At 38.1% G+C, this 19924-nt stretch overlaps 1 protein-coding gene across 1 annotated transcript in view; it reads right to left on the reverse strand.

Annotated features, from left to right (window-relative positions):
- LOC136169338 (complement factor H-like) overlaps positions 1-19924 on the reverse strand; it is an 88778-nt gene that overhangs the window by 35912 nt on the left and 32942 nt on the right. The window contains 3 exon segments of the mRNA XM_065937119.1: positions 17-193; positions 1811-1993; positions 16887-17075. Of these exon segments, the coding sequence (XP_065793191.1) occupies positions 17-193; positions 1811-1993; positions 16887-17075 (549 nt within the window).

Genomic DNA, 19924 nt, shown 5'->3' on the forward strand with positions numbered 1-19924 from the left:
GGAAAAGAGCACCTACCGTAGCATGCAGCTTTATCGGACCAGCCGTCTTGACCACATACTATGGAGTCTGCGGTGCGTCCGTCTCGGTTCTCATACCCGTCAAGACACTCGTAGTCCAGCCTGTCGTTCAGCCTGAACCACGTGCCATCACTTTTGAGTCTGGCCTTCTCAAATACTGGCCTGTCACAGGATTCTAAGGGATAATGGGATTGCGATTTCATTTCTAATATTATTTAGTGGGCAATTTGATTGAGTCTCATCTCAAGGAAAAGGGCTTCACCAATTAGTATGTACTAATCATTAAAAATGAGCCAAGAATACTAGTGATATACCACTGTCCTGAAATAATTACTCAAAATGAAAAAAACAGTGTATTTCTATGCAACTTATTGTCCCTGAATTATTTATTTTATGAACATGTTCCTGAATTTAATTATCCTTATGCATTTTTCCAATGCTAGTATTAAAATAAGCCACTACAGAAGTATTGTACTATTTTCATAACATCATTTGCTGAATTAATATGCCAAATTTATTAGCAGTTGTGACATATTTGCCAGAGAAAACTGAACTGAAAAAAAGGTAATTTTCAAAAGGCAAGGTAACTTTTAAAGATTCTATAAAATTTTTTAAATTTTATAGATTTAAAATATAGATTCACATGCTGATTTTCCTCTTCCAACTATATTTCTGATTGTTTAAATTCTTTTATACTTATTAAGTTTGAATACAGACATAGTTCTATTATTTATAGCTATTTACAAGAAAATATATTAACAAACAATCTGTGTTCACTAACACCATAGACTGATGTTAATAAAGGTTTAAATTATTTACTTCAAATTTCATAATGTGTTGAAGCAAAAGTACACTAGTAAAATATAATAATAGAGACATTTTCCATAAAAAGCATGTTAGAATGGAAAATTGTCATATATCAAAATAAAATGTTTGACATGTGCAACTTTTTTCATTTTGAGGGTGTACTGCCTGTAGCAAGTATAGACACTAGAAAAAATAAAATGAAAACAGTAGAAATGGATATTCTAAATATCCACTTCACTTAAAGTGAATATGTAAAATATCACTTCAAAAATATCACTGTGTAGCTTTGGGATGAATAAGACAAACTCATAAATTGTTCTTAGAAATCTTCATAAACATCTATGTGGTGCTACATGAAAAACTTTCACCACAGCAGAATTTGGTCCTGTCTAGAAGTGTTTCTCTATCACCACTAACTAGATGTTTATGAAGATTTTCTAAGAGAGAATTTTTCACAAGGAAAACTATCCTAGAGACTCAAACATATGAATTATATATCATATTATTTGATGTTTATGCACCATGACCTCACATCTTTGCTTAAAAACATAACTTTTAGTCTTAGGAGCAGAGACTCTGGCTTAAGAGTTTCCTAAAATAAAAACAAATGCAATCAGCATAAAGATCTCAGCTAAAAATAAATTAATTTATCCCGGAATAGAGGTAAGGCTCTTAGTAAAATTAGATTTTAGTCACAGGATGTTTCAAACTGACAAAACGTTGAACTAAATAGTACAATGGTATTCTACTCCACTAGTAATTAATCATTAAAGGCAAAAAAAAAAAAAAAGAGAGAGAGAGAGAGAGATTTTCCAAAGCTTTATAATTAATGTTTTCAAATACAGTCATGGAACCACAAAACACTTCATATGACCCTGCCCCAGCAAAGTAAAAAAGAAAGAAAAATGGATAAAGAACAAAGTTAAAGAGTACTTCTGTATAGTTATCATCAGGATAAAGAATACTAAGATAATGAATTACTTACTAATGCATACAGGTTGAGCTGACCATCCATTCTGCAGACATGTAATTAATCCTGATGTCTCACCATCTTCTGTTACATATCCTGGTTTACACTTATATTCTGTTTGTTTATTTAGGGGATACGTAAAGGCAGATTCAGACAAAAATCCATTCTCAATTCTTACATTGTTTTTTGAACATGTTTCTAAATGGGAGAAAGCATAAAGAAAAAGTAAGCATATATTTGATACACATTTCATAAGGACCCAAATAAGGTAATGATACAAAAAAGGGGAGTCATTTATGACTATAAACCAAGAAAAATTCTAATCATTTAAGGTCCCCTGTAAGGAAAAAAAAACAAAACCAGAAACTATGAGTTTCCAGAGATATAAAACCAAAACACTTGATTTCTATTTTCTAGAACAAAGCAAGATTTAAAAGACTCTGAACCCCTTGTAGGAAATTATTAGAAATCTGTTTGTCTAAAGGATCTGGAATCACACAGCATGTCAGAAATCTATCAGCAATGGGTTTCCTTTCCTGGGACTTGTTGAAAGTATTGTCTAGTCTGGCTCTCTTAAGCAACCCAGAACACAGATCAAATGACGATCACAGAATATTCCACCATAGTGACCACAGCCATTGTCTCTGAGAATTTCAAACGTTGTCATCAAAACAGGGTGCTTGAAGCAATATCAGTACTTGGAGTTCAATGAAGATGACAAAGATCGAAACATGCATTCATTCTACTGACGACAAAAAGATGATCCTTCAAGCCATGAATAACTAAACTTGGAAAAGTACAATTCTGTCACCTACTAGATATCTTCATAGAATTCAGCTAATTTTTTTAGCACTTCACAGGTTAAGAAGAAATTAAAAGAGAAAACTTGGAATATTTTGAATTGAATGAAAATAAAGCTATGATAAGGAAAGTTTTATATGATTTATAAGAAGAAATTAAAAGAGAAAACTTTGAATATTTTGAATTGAATGAAAATAAAACCATGATAAGTAAAGTTTTATATGATTTATATGATTTATGAGATGACACAAATGTGTGCTGAGGGGAATTTTAAAATTACATAGCAATTATAGTAATGACAAAGACTAAAAATCAATTTTTGCTTTTACTTAAATTGGAAAATGGAAAAGCAAACAAGCCCAACACATATAACTTGGAAACAATGCAGTGATATTAGTAAGAGAGTGGACTAGGCCACCTTGACCTCCCCTTCTCTCCACAGACACACAGACACACAGTTATGTGTGAATCAGCTCCATTTATTCAAAATAAAAAGAGTAGATGAGCAGTTCTGCATTCAAGGCAAGTGAGAAAATGCCAAATCCTAAGTGGCAGGGAAAACGAAGACACATTCCCCATGCAGCAGAGCACTATACAATTTGAAGGGAACACTCAACTCCCAGCTTCTCCTGGAGGAGCAAAGAGTTTGATCCACAATCTAGGTCTCTGATTTTGCAAATGCCAGTCCAGGGTCCAGGTTCCAATTAGCCTGCCTCTGGGAGGACGAGCATGTCCAGTCTCCTGGGATGACAGAAATGAAGTGGCACTTATGAATCTGTACCAGCACTTCTCATAGGTCATCCCCTAGCTTAATGCAGAGTGAGCAACTCCCAGTTTCTTCATGGAAGGAGACAGACGGCACATCTGGATATTGTGCTTTTCTAGCTTGCCTGAGAAATTGGCTTCTAACTAATGTGTCCCTGAGATCCGATGAAACCCAAAATTTGCATGGTGCCTCCGGAGTACAGAGAGCTAAAGCATGGTTCAGAAGGCACAGGGTGTGAAGCAGCATGCAGGCATTTGCCACAGCTCCTCTCCCCAGTTCAGGGCAGAGTGAGCGAGGTGATAAACTCCAATTGCCTGCTCCACAAGTATTCTGACTTGTAGATCACTGCATACTCTAGACTCCTGGAGGATGCTGCCTACAAACACAGAAGTTTAGATGAGCAGAGAGGTTAGAGAGGCACCCAAAATTCTGGCCAGGCTGATTGAAAAGGCTGAATTCTGGAAATGTTCTACTTATGAAGCCAGTCTGTGAAGACTAGCACAAGTGCATGTTTAGTCTAATGCACAGATATCAATACAGAGAGTCAAGAAAAATGATCAAGTGTGAAGTATCTTCAAATGAGAAGAAAAAGATACCACTGCTTTTTATCCCGACCCAACAACAGAAATTGGACACCCACCCACAGCAAGCCTGACTTGGAGTGAGGTGTGGGCTCTATACCATACACTGAGATCCACGATGGTGGAAGAATATATGTGCGTGGAGTACATCTCTCTCCACGGATACGTCAGGAATACACCTCCAAACACAGAAGATCTTGTGGAACACCAGCTGAGAACCTGGCCACCAGAAAAGGATATATAGACTCATGCACACTCAGTGGGACAAAGGAAGGAGGGCAAAACAAGAAGAGTGAGAAGAACTGGATCTGCACCTGGGGTTGGGGAACTGAAGCAGGAACAGAGCTGTAGGGGAGGGAAATGTTTGTGACAGAGGTAAAGCATTGAGGCTGCTGGAGAGTGAAACAGCTGATCTGTGTGAGTCTGAATGAAGTGAGGATCACACAGACAATCCTTGCCACAGCCACACACACCCCAGACAGGGACGCAAGTCCCCTAGAAAGTGCTGCAGCTTGGAGCTGGAACATAGACATTGGAAAGCTATCCCAGGGCTAGGTCTGCTGTTGACTGAAGGGAGATGGCCTGAGGAAACCTGAGAGAGGAGAGTGCAGTGGGAAATGCTTATGAAGGAAAGCCAGCTAACCTGGAGGCAGGGTAATACTGCTGAGTCACACACAGAGGATGGAGCCATCTCTGACCCTCTCTCTCTGTACATATCAGCACCAGACTGCGGAAACAAAGCAAGGAGAGTGGTCCTTTAAGGACCTGATGTGCAAAGCAACACAGAAGGACCCCAGCCAGGGTGATCTTTAAGTCCCTGATGCGATGGACAACAGAGAATGACCCCAACAGGGGAGCCCTATAAGCGCCTGAAGGGGTCAAGCAAAGCGAAGCACCAGCCAAAGAGGCCCTCTGATGGCCAGGTGCCAGAAGCTAGGGAAAGACTCTAACAGGGCCATAGCTCCTGGAAATGAGTCTGTTGGTTTCCCTGCATGCTTGGCACTGCCAGGGTTCCCATAATTCAAGCAGCTGTGTCACCTCCATGCTCAATCCTCCCTGGGCAGAGCTGTCAGAAGCTAGAAAAATCCCTAATAGTTACATACCTTCTGTGACAATAGCCACCAGCTATGTATCTGGTGTTGCCAGGGTACCCATTATCCAAGCTCCTGTTCCACTCCCATGCTCAACACCCACAAGGACAGAGCAACCAGAGGCTACAAAAACCCTGCTGTCCTAGTCCCCGGCTCCCCTTAATATCTGGTATTTCCAGGGCCCCTTCAATCCAAGCAACTGCACCAACTCCACATTCTGTCTCCCTTGGGGCACACCCAAGTCCTCCAGGGGAGCCTCAGGAGCAAACTCCTGTGGACGACTCACATGCAGAGGTGAAGATAAAACCACAAGTGAAATCCAGGGGTGGGTGGCTAAGGAATAGAACTAAAACCTTCTCACCAGTGGAACAAGCTGAAGATTGAATCCAGATGATCAACTGGCAGACTTTGTATCTATGGAATATATAAAGGACAATGAGAGTTCCTGCAAAAGAAAACATACTAGCACTGGCGATGTGGACATCAGAGCAAGAACACACAGGAGTAGGACCAGATTAGAGTCTGAGCTGCCCCCACAACAGGTCCAGACACCAGCCCAGAACTGGAGGGCATCCTAGGGAGGTGAGGTGGACTGTGAGTCACATTGAGGAAAAGGATGCTGACAGTTGATCCAATAAACATATTTATTATTTTTATATTTTAACTTATTCAGTAGTTGCTACTAGATTTTTACCTTTTTTTTTCTCTCTCTCTATTGTTCTAGTTGTTGATTTTAATGCTACTATTAAATCTATTTATGATCTTGAGAAATTTTTTAAATCACACTGTTAATATCCTTTAAATGCTTCTTCCTCTACATTGGTCTTCTGATATTTTGTGTTTCTTCCTGGTTTTAATTTTTGAAGTTTTTAAAAAATTTATTATTATTATTCCACATATATTTTGCTTTTCTTATTCTTTTCCTGTTGCAAGTTATTCTTTAATACATATGAAACTTATTATATACCTCTATTAAATTTTCTTTTCTAGTCTTTCTTTCTTTCCTTCCTTTTCTCACGATGCTTATTAGTCTGTTTTGCTTTAGTTGCTTTATTCCCCAGTTGACACATCGCTTTGATTTTCTTTCCCAGTTTATGCTTTTAGTGAGTTTTTTTAATAACTAGTTGATATCATTTTTGCTTTCATTTGCTCAATGGATCAATCTCTTCTACACTCCTCTTCGCCTACTTAAATTCTTTTTTACACTGTTGTATTTTTGGTTTTGTTTTTTTTTTTTTTTTCTGTGTGAATATACATGTGTATGTATCCCATTATTTTTCTGAGTACTTGCCTGATTTTGTATTTGCCATCTGTTTGGGGTTTGAATTTTGTTTCTTGTTTTACTGTGTTTGTTTTAATCCCCTTACAAACCACCTGTGGAATCTGACTTCCCTCCCAGATAACAGGCCCAGAACCTTTAGAGTGGGAGCACTGCCAAGACTCTAGATTGCCATAAGACTCCTACCCCAGGGAGTGTCTATTAATGAGAACTCCCGTGAAGGCCTCCATGTTCACACCTGCATCACCCAACGGCCAGCAGCACCCAGTGGAGGAGGCCTTACCCAACAACCAAGACAATGAAACACAAACCCAGTCATCAGCAAACAGGATTCCCCTCACAAAGTCCTGCCCCTTAGAGGGAGAAAGAAACACGATGAAACAAAAAACCCAGTCATCAGCAAACCGGACCCAGTCATCAGCAAACAGGATCCAGAATCAGCAAACAGGATTGCCACCTCACAATCCTGACCGTTAGAGGGGGAAAAAAAAACACGATAAAACACAAACCCAGTCATCAGCAAACAGGATCAAGTCATGGCAAACAAGACCCAGTCATCAGCAAACAGGATTCAGTCATCAGCAAACAGGACTGCCCCTCACAAAGTCCTGTCCATTAGAGGGGAAAAGAAACATGATGGAACACAAACCCAGTCATCAGCAAACAGGATTGTCACCTCACAAAGTCCTGCCCCTTAGAGGGGGAAACAAATACAATGAAACACAAACCCAGTCATCAGTAAACAAGATAGCCCCCTCACAAAGTCCTGCCCCTTAGAGGGGGAAAGAAACACGATGAAACACAAACCCAGTCATCAGCAAACAGGATTCCCCTCACAAAGTCCTGCCCATTAGAGGGAAGGAAAAAAGGAAAAAAAACAAAACAAAAAAAACTTACCTCTTTTCACCAGAGTACAAACAAAAGTCACACCCAAAAGAAGCCTACACAAACCCCTGGCACAACTTTACACACCAAGGGCAGAAACCAAAAGGAAAGAGGAGTTCTACCTGAAAGCCTGAGAAAAGGAGACTTCAAATACAATAATTTTTAAAAAGGCAGAAAAATATTGCTCAAGTAAAGAAATAAAATAGAAGTACATAAGACCCTCCCCCCCAAAAAAAATAATAACAAAGTGGAAATAGACAAAATACCTAAAAAAAGAATTCAGAGTAATGATAGGAAAGATATTCCAAAACCTTGCAAAGAGAATGGATAGAATGCCAAGAAGCAGTCAACAAATTAACACAATAACAAAGGATATAGAAGGAATAAAGAATAAACCAACAAAGATGAATAGCACAATTATGGAAATCAAAAATTCTCTAGAAGGAAACAATGATAGATTAACTTAAGCAGAACAATGGAACAGTGAGCTGGAAGATAAAATGGTGGAAGTAGTTGCTGATGAGCAGAATAAAGGAAAAAGAATGAAAAGAATTGAGGAGAGCTTTGGAGACCTCTGGGACAGTATTTAACACAGGAACAGATGACTTATAGAGGTCCCAGAGGAAGAAGAGAAAAAGAAAGTCACTGAGAACATTTTTGAATATATTATATTTGAAAACTTTTCCAGCATGGGAAAGAAAATAGTCAATCGAGTTCAAGAAGCACAGAGAGTCCAATACAGGATAAACCCAAGGAGAAACACATCGAGACACATGCTAATCAACAGAGATTAAACACAGAGGAAGAATATTAAAAGCAGCAAGGAAAAAGCAACAAGTAAAACACAAGAGAAAAGCCATTCAATTAACAGCTGATCTTTCAGCAGAAATCCTGCAGGCCAGAGAGGAATGGCAGGATATATTTAAAGTACTGAAAAGGAAAAATATACAAGCAAGATTACTCTTCCTGGCAAGGATTTCATTCAACATTGATGGAAAAGTTAAAATCTTTACAGACAAGCAGAAGTTAAGAGAATTTAGCACCACCAAACCAGCTTCACAACAAGTATGAAAGAGACTTATAAGCATAAGACAAAGAAAAGACCTACAAGAAGTACAAAATGATTAAGAAAATGCTAATTGGAACATATAGCATTATATTATATTATAATAGGAAAATGCTAATAGTAATATAAAAATAATTACTTTAAATGTAAATGGATTAAACTGCCCAACCAAAAGAGACAGATTGGCTGAATGGATACAAAAACAAGACCCATATATATGCTGCCTACAAGAGACCCACTACAGACCTAGAGACACATAGTGACTGAAATTTAAAGGATGGAAAAACATATTCCATGGACATGGAAATCAAAAGGAAGTTGGAGTGGCAATTCTCATTTCTGACAAAAAAGACTTTAAAATAAACAATATTATATGAAATAAAGAAGGGACATTTTATAATGATCAAGGGATCAATCCAAGAAGATGACATAATTCTATACATTTATGCACCTAACATAGAAGCGCCTCAATGCATAAGGCAAATACTAACAGACATAAAAGGGGAAATTGACAGCAACAAAATAAGTGTAAGTTAAAAATGGACAGATCATCAAAACAGAAAATTAATAAGGAAACATAAACCATAAATGAAACATTAGATCAAATAGATCTAATTGATATCTTCAGAACTTTGCACCCAAAAGCAGAATAATACACCTTCTTCTCAAGTGTGCATGGAACATTTTCCAGGATACCTTGGGTCACAAATCAAACTTCAGTAAATTTTAAAAATTTGAAATCATATGAAACATCTTTTCTGACCACAATACTATGAGACTAGATATCAAATAGAGGGAAAATGGTAAAAACACCAACACTTGGAGATTAAACAATATGCTTTTACATAAGAGACTGGTTCCTGAATAAATCAAAAGGGAAATCAAAGAATTTTTGAAGCAAATGACAATGAAAACACGACACTCGAAACCTATTGGATGCAACAAAACAGTTCTAAAAGGGAAGTTTATAGGAAGAAACAAGGAAAGCATCAAAAAGACAACCTAATTTATACATAAAATAACTCGATAAAGAAGGACAAAAAACAAACCCAAAGTTAGTAGAAGGAAAGAAATCCTAAAGATCAGAGCAGAAATAAATGAAAAAGAAAGGAAGGAATAATAGTAAAGGTTAATAAAACTAAAAGCTGCTTCTTTGAGAAGATAAACAAAATTGACAAACAATTAGGCACACTCATTAAGAAAAAATGGGAAAAGAATCAAATCAACAATATTAGGAATGAGAAAGGAGAGATTACAACAGAAATACAGAAATACAATCATCATAAGATGCTATTATGAGCAACTATATCCCAAAAAAATGGACAACCTGAAAGAAATGGATATATTTTTAGAAAAGTTCAATCTTTCAAGACAGAACCAGGAAGAAACAGAAATTATGAACAAGCCAATTACATGTACTGAAATCGAAAATGTGATTTAAAAAAATCTCTCAAAAAATTAAAGCACAGAGCCTGATGGTTTCACAGGTGATTTCTCTCAAACATTTAGAGAAGAGCTAATGCCTATTCTTAAAAAACTCTTTCAAAAAACTGCAGAGGAAGGAAAACTTACAGACTCATTCTACAAAGCCATCATCACCCTTATACCAAAACCAGACAAAGACAACACAAAAAAGTAAATACAGGCCAATATCACTGATGAAAATAGATGGAAAAATTCTCAACAAAACACTAGCAAAGAGAATTCAAAAATACATTAAAAAGATAGTACACCATGATCAAGTTGAATTTATCCCAGGGATGCAAGCATTCTTCAGCAAACACTAATCCATCAATGTGATATACCATATTAACTAATTGCAAGATAAATTCATATGGTAATCAAAGTAAATACAGAAAATTTTTTTGAAATATATCAATGCCCATTTATGATAAATACTCTTCAAAAAATGAACAAAGAGGGAAACTACCTCATCATAATAAAGGCCATATCTGAGAAACCCAGACCAGAGATTATTCTCAGTGGTGATAAACTGAAAGCATACCCTCTAAGATCAGGAAAAGACAAGGGTGCCCACTCTCACCACTATTAGTCAGCATTGTTTGGAAGTCCTAGCTACAGGAGAGGAGAAAAAGAAAGAAAAGGAATCCAGATTGGAAAAGAAGAAGCAAAAGTCTCATTGTTTGCACACAGACCATACTACACATAGAAAACCCAAAAGATACTATCAAAAAATTACGAGAGGTAATCAGTGAATTTAGCAAAGTGACAGGATACAAAATGAATACACAAAAATCACTTGAATCCCTATGTACTAACGATGAAACATCAGAAAGAGAAATTAAGGTGTCAATCCCATTTACCATTGCAACAAAAAATATAAAATGCCTAGGAATAAACCTATCTAAGGAGACGTAAGAGCTGTATACCGAAAAGCATAAGATGCTGAGGAGAAAAATCAAAGACAACATAAACAGATGGAGAAATAGTCCATGTTCCGGGATTGAAAGAATCAACATTGTGAAAATGACTACCCTACCCAATATAATCTACATTCAATGCCATCTGTATCAAATTACCAATGGTGTTTGTCACAGAGCTAGAAGAAAAAAGTCTCACAATTCATATGGAAACACAAAAGACCTGAAGAGCCAAAGCAATCTTGAGAAAGAAAAACAGAGCTATAGAGCTAGAGGATTCAACCTTCCTGACTTTGAACTGACTACAGAGCTATAGTCATCCAGACAGTGTGGTACTGGCAGAAAAACAGAAATATGGGCCAATGGAACAAGATAAAAAGCCCACAGATAAACCCAGACACCTATGGATAGCTTATGTTTGACAAAGGAGGCAAGAATACACAATGGGGTTATAGACGCTCTTCTATAAGCGCTGCTGGGAACACTTGACAGCTACATGGGAAACAATGAAATTAGACTGCTTCCTAACACCATACACAAAAATAAACTCAAAATGGATGGAAAACACAGGCAGAACACCCTATGTTATAAATCACAGCAAGCTCCTCTATGACCCACCTCCTAGAGTAGTGCAAATAAAAACAAAGATAATCAAGTGGGACAAAATTAAACTTAAAAGCTTCTCCAAAGCAAAGGAAACTATGAATAAGGTGAAAAGACAATGCTCAGAATGGGAAAAAATAACAGCAAATGAAACAATTAACAAAGGAGTTATTTACAAAAGATACAAGCATCTCATACAAATCAATACCAGGAAAAAAACAACCCAAACAGAAATCAAAAAGTGGCAAAAAGACCTGAACAGACATTTGTCTGAAGACCTACGATGGCTAATAAACACATGAATATATTTTCAACATCACTCATTATTAGAGAAATGCAGATCAAAACTACAATGAGATATCACCTCACACCAGTCAGAATGGGCATCATCAAAAAGTCTACAAACAATAAATGCTAGAGAGGGTGTGGAGAAAAGGGACCCCTCTTGCACTTTTGGTGGGAATGTAAATTGATCCAGCTACTATGAAGAGCAGTAAGGAGAGTCCTTACAAAAGGAGGAGTAAAACCACCATATGACCCACCAACTCCACTCCTAGGTACCCTGAGGAAACCAAAACCAAAAAAGACACATGTACCCCAATGTTCGCTCCATCTGTTTACAACAGTTATGACATGGAAGCAACAAAGCTGTCCATTGACAGATGAATAGATGAACAAGCTGTGCTTCATATATACAATGGACTGTTACTCAGCCATAAAAAGGAATGCACTTGAGTCAGTCCCAAAGAGGTGGATGAACATAGAGCCTAGTATACAGAGTGAAGTAAGTCAGGAAGAGATAAATATGATACACTAACACAAATATCATAATACACATGGAACCTAGACATGTTGTGCTGACAAACCTCCTGCACAGCAGCAATAGAGACACAGACATGAGAACAGACTCACGATCGGCTGCCAGGGAAGAGGTAGGGGGTGGGATGTATGCAGAGGGTCAGCATGCAAACTTGTACTACCATATGCAAAATAGACAGCCAACGGGGATTTGCTGTATGGCTCAGGGAACTCAAACCAGAGCTGGTAACAATCTAGAAGGGTGGGGTGGGCAGGGCGCTGGGAGGGATGTTCATGTGGGAGGGGGCATGGGTAAATCTATGGCTGATTCTTGTTGATGCTTGTTAAAATCCAGCATAAAACTGTAAAGCAATTATCCTTCAATTAAAAATAAATAAATCCAAAATAAACAACCACCCACCCCCAAAATTCCATATGCCAAGGGACCCAGGAGGAGGCTCACTCATGCATGCATGAGATAAAAGGCAGACAGATCTCTGTCTTAACTGTGATGCCCGCAGCGGGTCAAGAACCATCTCACTTCTCTCTCAGCTGCTTTCCAGGAGTCCTGGAAAACCTATCTTAGAAAATCATGCATGGAGGTACGTCCTTCTGTGAAAGTCCAGTTTTTCACAGGAGGCCTTCCGTCTGCTTCATTCACATACCCTTCCACCCTGTGGCCAGATCCCTGTGGTGACAACTGACTCAGAGGGAAGAGCAACCTTTGGCAGACCACCAGCGAGCATGCACAGAAATTTGGCTTAAATCTGTGGCCCAGAACAAGAACACAAGATTCGTAGCATTGATACATGTTTATTATCATATGTGAAGCAGATCGCCAGTCCAGGTTCGATGCATGAGACACGGTTCTCAGGGCTGGTGCACTGCGATGACCCTGAGGGATGGGATGGGGAGGGAGGACGGTGGGGGGTTCAGGATGGGGGACACATGTACACCCACGGCTGACTCATGTCAATATGTGGCAAAAACCACCACAATACTGTAAAGTAATTAGCCTCCAATTAAAATAAAAATTTTAAAAAGTAAAAAAAGAAAATTAAAAACAGATGCAGTGCTATTTTGGGGGAAGCAAAGGACAGGCTGTCAGTACCATTTCTGGTGCACTAATGTATCTAGACAAAACATAAAAGCACAGAAATTCTGGTGTAACAGGGATGAGAATGTCAGTAGGTGCCACTATAGAAGATCTGAAATAGGTGCAGAGTCTCTGGCAGGGTGGAAGGAAGTTGTTTCTCACCCAAAGGAGACTGATACTTTAATTACAAAAATAGCACCACAAAACACAGAGGAAAACAAACTCAAAGTATCATGACAGCAACAAAGTATAAAAGTCTTCAGTATTCACATCCAAAGATGGCGATGTGTGATTTATCCAGTGAAGAATTCAAAATAACCATTTTAAATAACTTGGTGTGCTACAGAAAATACAGTAAGATAGTTGAACAAAAGCAGGAAAACAATAAACAATGGACAAAACAGGGGGTTTAATAAAAATATGCAAATCATAAAATAACAGAAACTCTAGTGCTGAAGGTTCCCAGGATGAAATGAATAAATTCATTAAAGAGCATGAACCACAGAGTCAAAAAGGCAGAAGAAACTGTGAGATAGATGACATATCAAAGTTATCCTGTCAAGCGAGATTAAAAATAAAATTTTAAAAATTTTAAAAACAAAAGAATGTAAAAGAACAAAGAAAGGCTACACGATCTATGCCACATTGAATACAGAACTGATTTGCAAATTATTGAAGTTCCGGGAGGAGAAAAGGAGATGAGGCAGAAAATATATTTGAGGAGTAATGTCGAGAGCTTCCCAGTTCAAGGATGATATTTGAATATTGAGTTCAGGAAGCTTAGAGGTGACCAAACCAAATCAACTTAAAAAATCCTCTACAACACACATTATAATAAAGTTGCAAAAATCAAAGACAAATAGAGAAGACTTCAAGCAGCTTGAGGAAAAAACAAACAAGCTAACAAAACAAAAACCTTGAACTTTACTAGGGAGCCTTCATTTGGATCTTAGCATATCTCTCAGCAGAAACCTACTAGGCCAGGAGAAACTGGGATGATATAGTCCAAGTGTTCAAAGAAAAAACTGCCAAAGAAGAATATTTGAAAATATCGTTCAGAAAAGAAAAGAATATAAAGATTTCACCAGACCAGCAAATACTGAGGAAACAGAACACAACTAGACCTTCCTTGAGGAGGGCATGGCAACCCACTCCAGTATTTTTTCCTGGAGAACCCCACGGACAGAGAACCTGGGGGTCTGCCGCCCATAGGATGGCAAAGAGTCAGACACAGCTGAGGTGAAAGAGCAGACACACAGACATTCCCTACCGAAACACTAAAAGGAATTATTCAAGCTAAGTAAAAGAATGCTAATTCATTCCATGGAGATACCTAGTACACTGGTAAATTTAAAAATTACTATAGCTACAATAATTTATTAAATTAAGTACACACCATAAAAATAGGCAAACCATGACATCAGAAAAGATAAAATGGAGAAAGGTAAAAGGAATGAGATTAAATATGTGGTTATGTTCACATATTATCAGCATAAAATACACTGCTCTCTCTGTAAGGTGTTTTAGGTAAATCTCATGGTAAACAAAGCAAGAATCCATACTAGTCACAAATGATAAAGAGAAGTGTATTAAATGCATACTACTATAACAAAAATCATAAATTCACAAAAGCAAGCAGTCAGAGGAAGAAAGGAATTAGGAAACTATAAAATATCCTGTAAAAAACCATGATATTGATACATCCTTATCTATCAATAGTTACTCTAAATATAAAGGATTGCATGCATGCATGCTAAGTCACTACAGTGTGTCTGACTCTTTGAGACTCAATGGACTGTAGCCCTGCAGGCTCCTGTGTCCATGGGATTTCCCAAGCAAGAATACTGGAGTGGGTTGCCGTTTCTTTCTCCACTGTTTTCTTCTATCTCAATGAAATTCTTAAGTAATTACTATTAATTACTTATCAGAGAAATTGTCCAAATCCATTATTTGGGGTCAGTAACTGAAAATTATTCTCTGTTAATATTTTACTCCTTTGATTTCTGTGTCCGTTAAAGTCTCAGATTGCTGTGTTTGCATTTAAAGAAGCAGTCACTCCCTCCAGTCTTTACAGACTGACTTGGGGAGCGAAGTACACTATCATACTGATGGGGGTTTTGAGATTTTTTCAGACCTTTTTTAAGGATACACCTGTCCCATGTACTCAGCTCCTCCTGGGAGAGAATTCTGAAGCTCCTATGCTTCTATCAACGCAGCAAAGACAGTCTCCGTGCTGCTTCCCTGAGGCAATGCCAAATGCTCATATCTGTGTGCTTTCCCACAGACCCACGGGGACAGATTGGCTTGTACATGTCCCTCAGGTCATCTGCAAAGGCTTAGATGCCACCGTGGGGCCCCACACAGGGAGCTGGCCCTGGGGAGGGGATGTGGATGAGATGAGGGGCCCAGGGATGAGCAGGACCACAAGCATGGTGTCTGCAATGGTTTGGGGCTCCCTGGTGAGGTCTCCACGTGGTCAGCAGTACCCATGTTCCTTGAAGAATTCTAGCCCTGGGGGCTGTGCTCCTGGCCTCTCCCCACCCCCCAGCCCGACAGGTGACCCCAGTGTCCTGGACAAGGGGAGAGAGGAGTGCGCTGGAAGATGAGGACCCACTCTTGCTCACACACTCTCATCTTCCCCACAGGTGAAATCCTGTGCCGAGGGATCTGTCTTGGCGCTAAGCAGGGCCACTCGGGGGCAAACTGCGGCTCCTCCTCTAACCCTCAGGGACGCGTCCAGTCTCCAATCTTTGTGCTCTAGCAGCTGCTGTCGTGTCTCTGCCAGACTCCTGGACCCCCACAAAGATACTCTTATCCGCAAATGACGGTCAAAGTCTGCGTTTATATCAGGAGAGGCAGTGAAACTCCTGCCATCTTTCTGACCTCACTGTTACTACAGGTTTCTTTTTTGTGAATCTTTTCCTATTTTCTTGACTAATGTCTATCAATAAGTACATGTACTTTGTTATATACTTATCAAAAAGTCTATAGGTACACTCACAGACACTTGTAAACAATAAAAATAAATAGTTCCTTTGGCAAAACAAGTGGTTGATAGAAACATTTTGCAGTGGATAATGCAGCTGAGTCTTAGAAAATTATGAACACGCTGGGATCTCAGCCCAGTTTACTCACTGACACGGATGCATCTGGGAGGAGGAGACCATCCATTCTCTGTGCAGGTCATTGTGTTCTGATTGTTTTCAAGACTGTAGCCGTCATAGCAGTCTACTCTTACAGTTTTACCCTGTAAATATTTTTCTTCACGACGTGGGGTACGTCCATTTTCCAAATAATTGAAAGTACATTGTCCTTAGGATCATAAAAGTAATATGAAAGAAATACAACATAAATTTGGTAAAATAGTACATTTAAGATTAACCTTATAGAATTTACATGGGAATGCATTAGTATTCAAATATAACATGTAATAATAAAAATGGAAGCCACTACTACCATGTTTGTAAAAAATGAAAAATATAATGTTCCACATTAATTGTCTTTAGCTTTTTGATTAAAATATGTATAAATGATGCAGATATTTTTGCAAAGCCTCTGTATCTCTCACAGGATTTACATGAAAAGCCTCCAGTAAAGGGAAGATCTATTTGGATGTTTTTGCTCATAGAACTCATCCCTTGGCCTTACTGTTGTTACACAGCATTTAACTGTACTCACTTATATACTTTTGTCTCTTCACTCTTTCCAAGATTTATGCGTGTAAACTTAAATAGGTTTGCTTACTGAGGCATGGTTCTTCTGGAGACCATCCTTCTGCTGTGCAAGTCAGGTAATTCCAGTAATGTTGTGTAGGAGGCACAAAATGCTGATCACAGAAATAGACAAACTGTTGATTTACACGTGCTGGAAAGTATCCTCTGTGTGAATAACGTAGCCATCCATGTTTTATGACTGGATAATTACAAGGCTTGCCTTGGAATAAAAAAAGTAGAAATAATGTTTTACCTCAGTATACAATCAAATTAGAATTAATGTTTCATCTACAAATTATATTCTTGTTCAGCTAATTACACTCATTGCATTATGGTTTCTAAGAAAAGAAAAGTTGTAGAAAATTCAGATGATTGAAGTATGTAAGGAAGCCTTGCTAATGAAGATCAAATTATGTCTTGTGGGTCATATTATGTAAAATTTGTATGTGGATTCTCTTGATAGGAGACTATACAGACCTATTAAATGATTCTCCTTAAGTACAGAAGTCCCAACCTTGTTGACTAAATTAGCATCTTCATCAAGAGATGAAAGTACAGATTTTATCTTGTGGCTCATCTGCCTTCTTTTTCTTTCTTTTCCACTCTCATCAGAAAACAGAATCCTGACATTTATTCTCAGACCAAGTCAATGTAGGAAGAAAACAGACTTTTTAAAATTATCATTTATTAGTTTACTTTTCTGTTTATGGGAAATATGTGCTATATATAGAGAACCACAACAATTTTTCATTGATTAAGTCATACAGAGTGACATTCTTATTTATCCGTCAAACTAGACACTAAGATATCTTTTCCTTTGCTTGTCTCATCAGAGAAATGAAAAATGAATAATTCTTAATACCCAAACGGTTAAGATGAAGGGAAACCCTTGTCACTTATGGTCTAATTTTAATTGGAGAATGATATATTTTTCAGTATTTCTTACAAATATTTTAAATGAGGTATAACAATCAAATTTTACTGTTATTATTACATATTGAGTAATTTTCACATATATGCTTACTATGTAAATTATTAAATTTGAATCTTTGCAAATCTTAGCCCATTTCTTTAACAACGACTTGTCAATTATACCCTCTCATGGCCAATAGTCTGAATCTCTCATCACTGATAGATTTTCCCCACTTTTTTGAAGCTTTTCTACATTTTTAAGTTTGAAATGCTTATATAGTTTGATTCCTCTTAAGTAATAGTCTAGGTTTCTTCCCACTACTTTTTGGAGTTTAAATAATTTTTCTTCATTCTTGACTTTTAAAAATTTCATCATGTATGTTAAGATATGTATATCTTTCAATAATTCTATGTTGGACAAGTTTGAGTCTTTGTATTTGCAAGAGTCAAGTGAAAAGAACTCAATTAACTTTGTCATTACATTGTAGAGGAGAGATTTGAGTTCTGAAGATATGATTTCAGAACTAGTACATTTATCATTTTGATGCATCAACGAATATGAATACAGTAAAATAATCCACTGAGACTCACTTCCAAAAGGTACACAAAGAGGGCATAATTAAAAGTAAGCATCATTACAATCTCTGGCCTGAGGCATTTTCCTCGTCTACTCTTTCATTTGGTCACATGTGAATCTGTCTTTATCTCTCTAACCAGATCATTTATTGAAGCACATATAATAGTCCCCTATAGATGGAAGGGCATTGATTTTGTCAGGACTCAGAACAGCCTCATTCTTCTCTTACACTCCCACCAACACAGGCTCAGGTCTCATGAGTAGGCTTGGCTGTCCATCATAATGTTGGCTCAGACTGATCTCAAAATTGATGAAAAGTATTCACTAAGTTTTAAAGTGTTTCTAGTCTTTCTGTGGAGAAGGCAATGGCAACCCACTCCAGTACTCTTGCCTGGGAAATCCCATGGACAGAGGAGACTGGCGGGTTGCCTTCCATGGGGTCGTGAGGAGTAGGACACGACTTCACTTTCACTTTTCACTTTCATGTACTGGAGAAGGAAATGGCAGCCCACTCCAGTATTCTTGCCTGGAAAATCCCATGGACAGAGGAGCCTGGTGGGCTGCAGTCGATGGGGTTGCACAGAGTCAGAGACGACTGATATGACTTAGCAGCAGCAGGAGTCTTTCTGTACCTCTGCAACTTACTCCAAAGATCCAGGCCCAGGATCTTATAATTTTTAAATTTACGTTGTAAATTTCATGTTAGTAGGTCCAACCTCACATATGGGAGCCGTTCTGAATGACGAATCTGTTCTAATATGGGTTCACTTTCAGAAGCTCTGTATCATTCCAGATGCATCTCCTTTGCAGCATTAAATTAGCTGATAATACAAAAGTGGAAAGGAACAGGCCTGATGACAAAGTCCTGCATCTGATAATCAGCTCATTATAGAAATTATGAATATTGATAAACTATTTAAATGGTCAGTTTCCTCATGTTGTCCACAAGAACGTCACAAGGTCCTTTGTGGGATAACCCTGTGGTGATATAAATAGGATTAGGTTGATCGACCATTTTCAAAGAGCTTCCCTATGGCTCAGCGGGTGAAGAATCCACCTGCAATGCAGGAGACACGGGAGATGTAGGTTTCATCTCTGGGTCAGAAAGATTCCCCTAGAGAAGGAAATGGCAACCCACAACAATATTCTTGCCTGGAGGACTCCACAGACAGAGGAGTAGGCTGGTAGGCTGTAGTCCCAAGGATCACAAAGAGTTGTACACGACTGAGCGACTAAGCACACAGTACCATTTTCATAAATCCATCTTAAACAAGATTAAATATTATTCTTAAAATTCTTATGCAGATTAAAATCTGTTTCATATGGCTAATACCTTCATTTTAATGGAACTTATGCTTTGAAAAATTATTTTAAATGTATGCTTGGAATTACTCTTAAAGTCATTGAACTGTTTTATATCATTACAGTTGTCTTCCATGGAATAACTGGCTTAAGTATGCTGAAATTTCACAGTGTACTGTTAGAAGAGGAGGATTGTTTTAGAGGCAGCAAAGAAGTTGAGGAGTAAAGGACGCATCCCCAGAAAATACTCTGTTCAGGTGACCTGACGCTCTTCTCTA

The sequence above is a fragment of the Muntiacus reevesi genome, chromosome 5, assembly GCF_963930625.1.
Source record: "Muntiacus reevesi chromosome 5, mMunRee1.1, whole genome shotgun sequence".
Taxonomy (NCBI): Eukaryota; Metazoa; Chordata; class Mammalia; order Artiodactyla; family Cervidae; genus Muntiacus; species Muntiacus reevesi.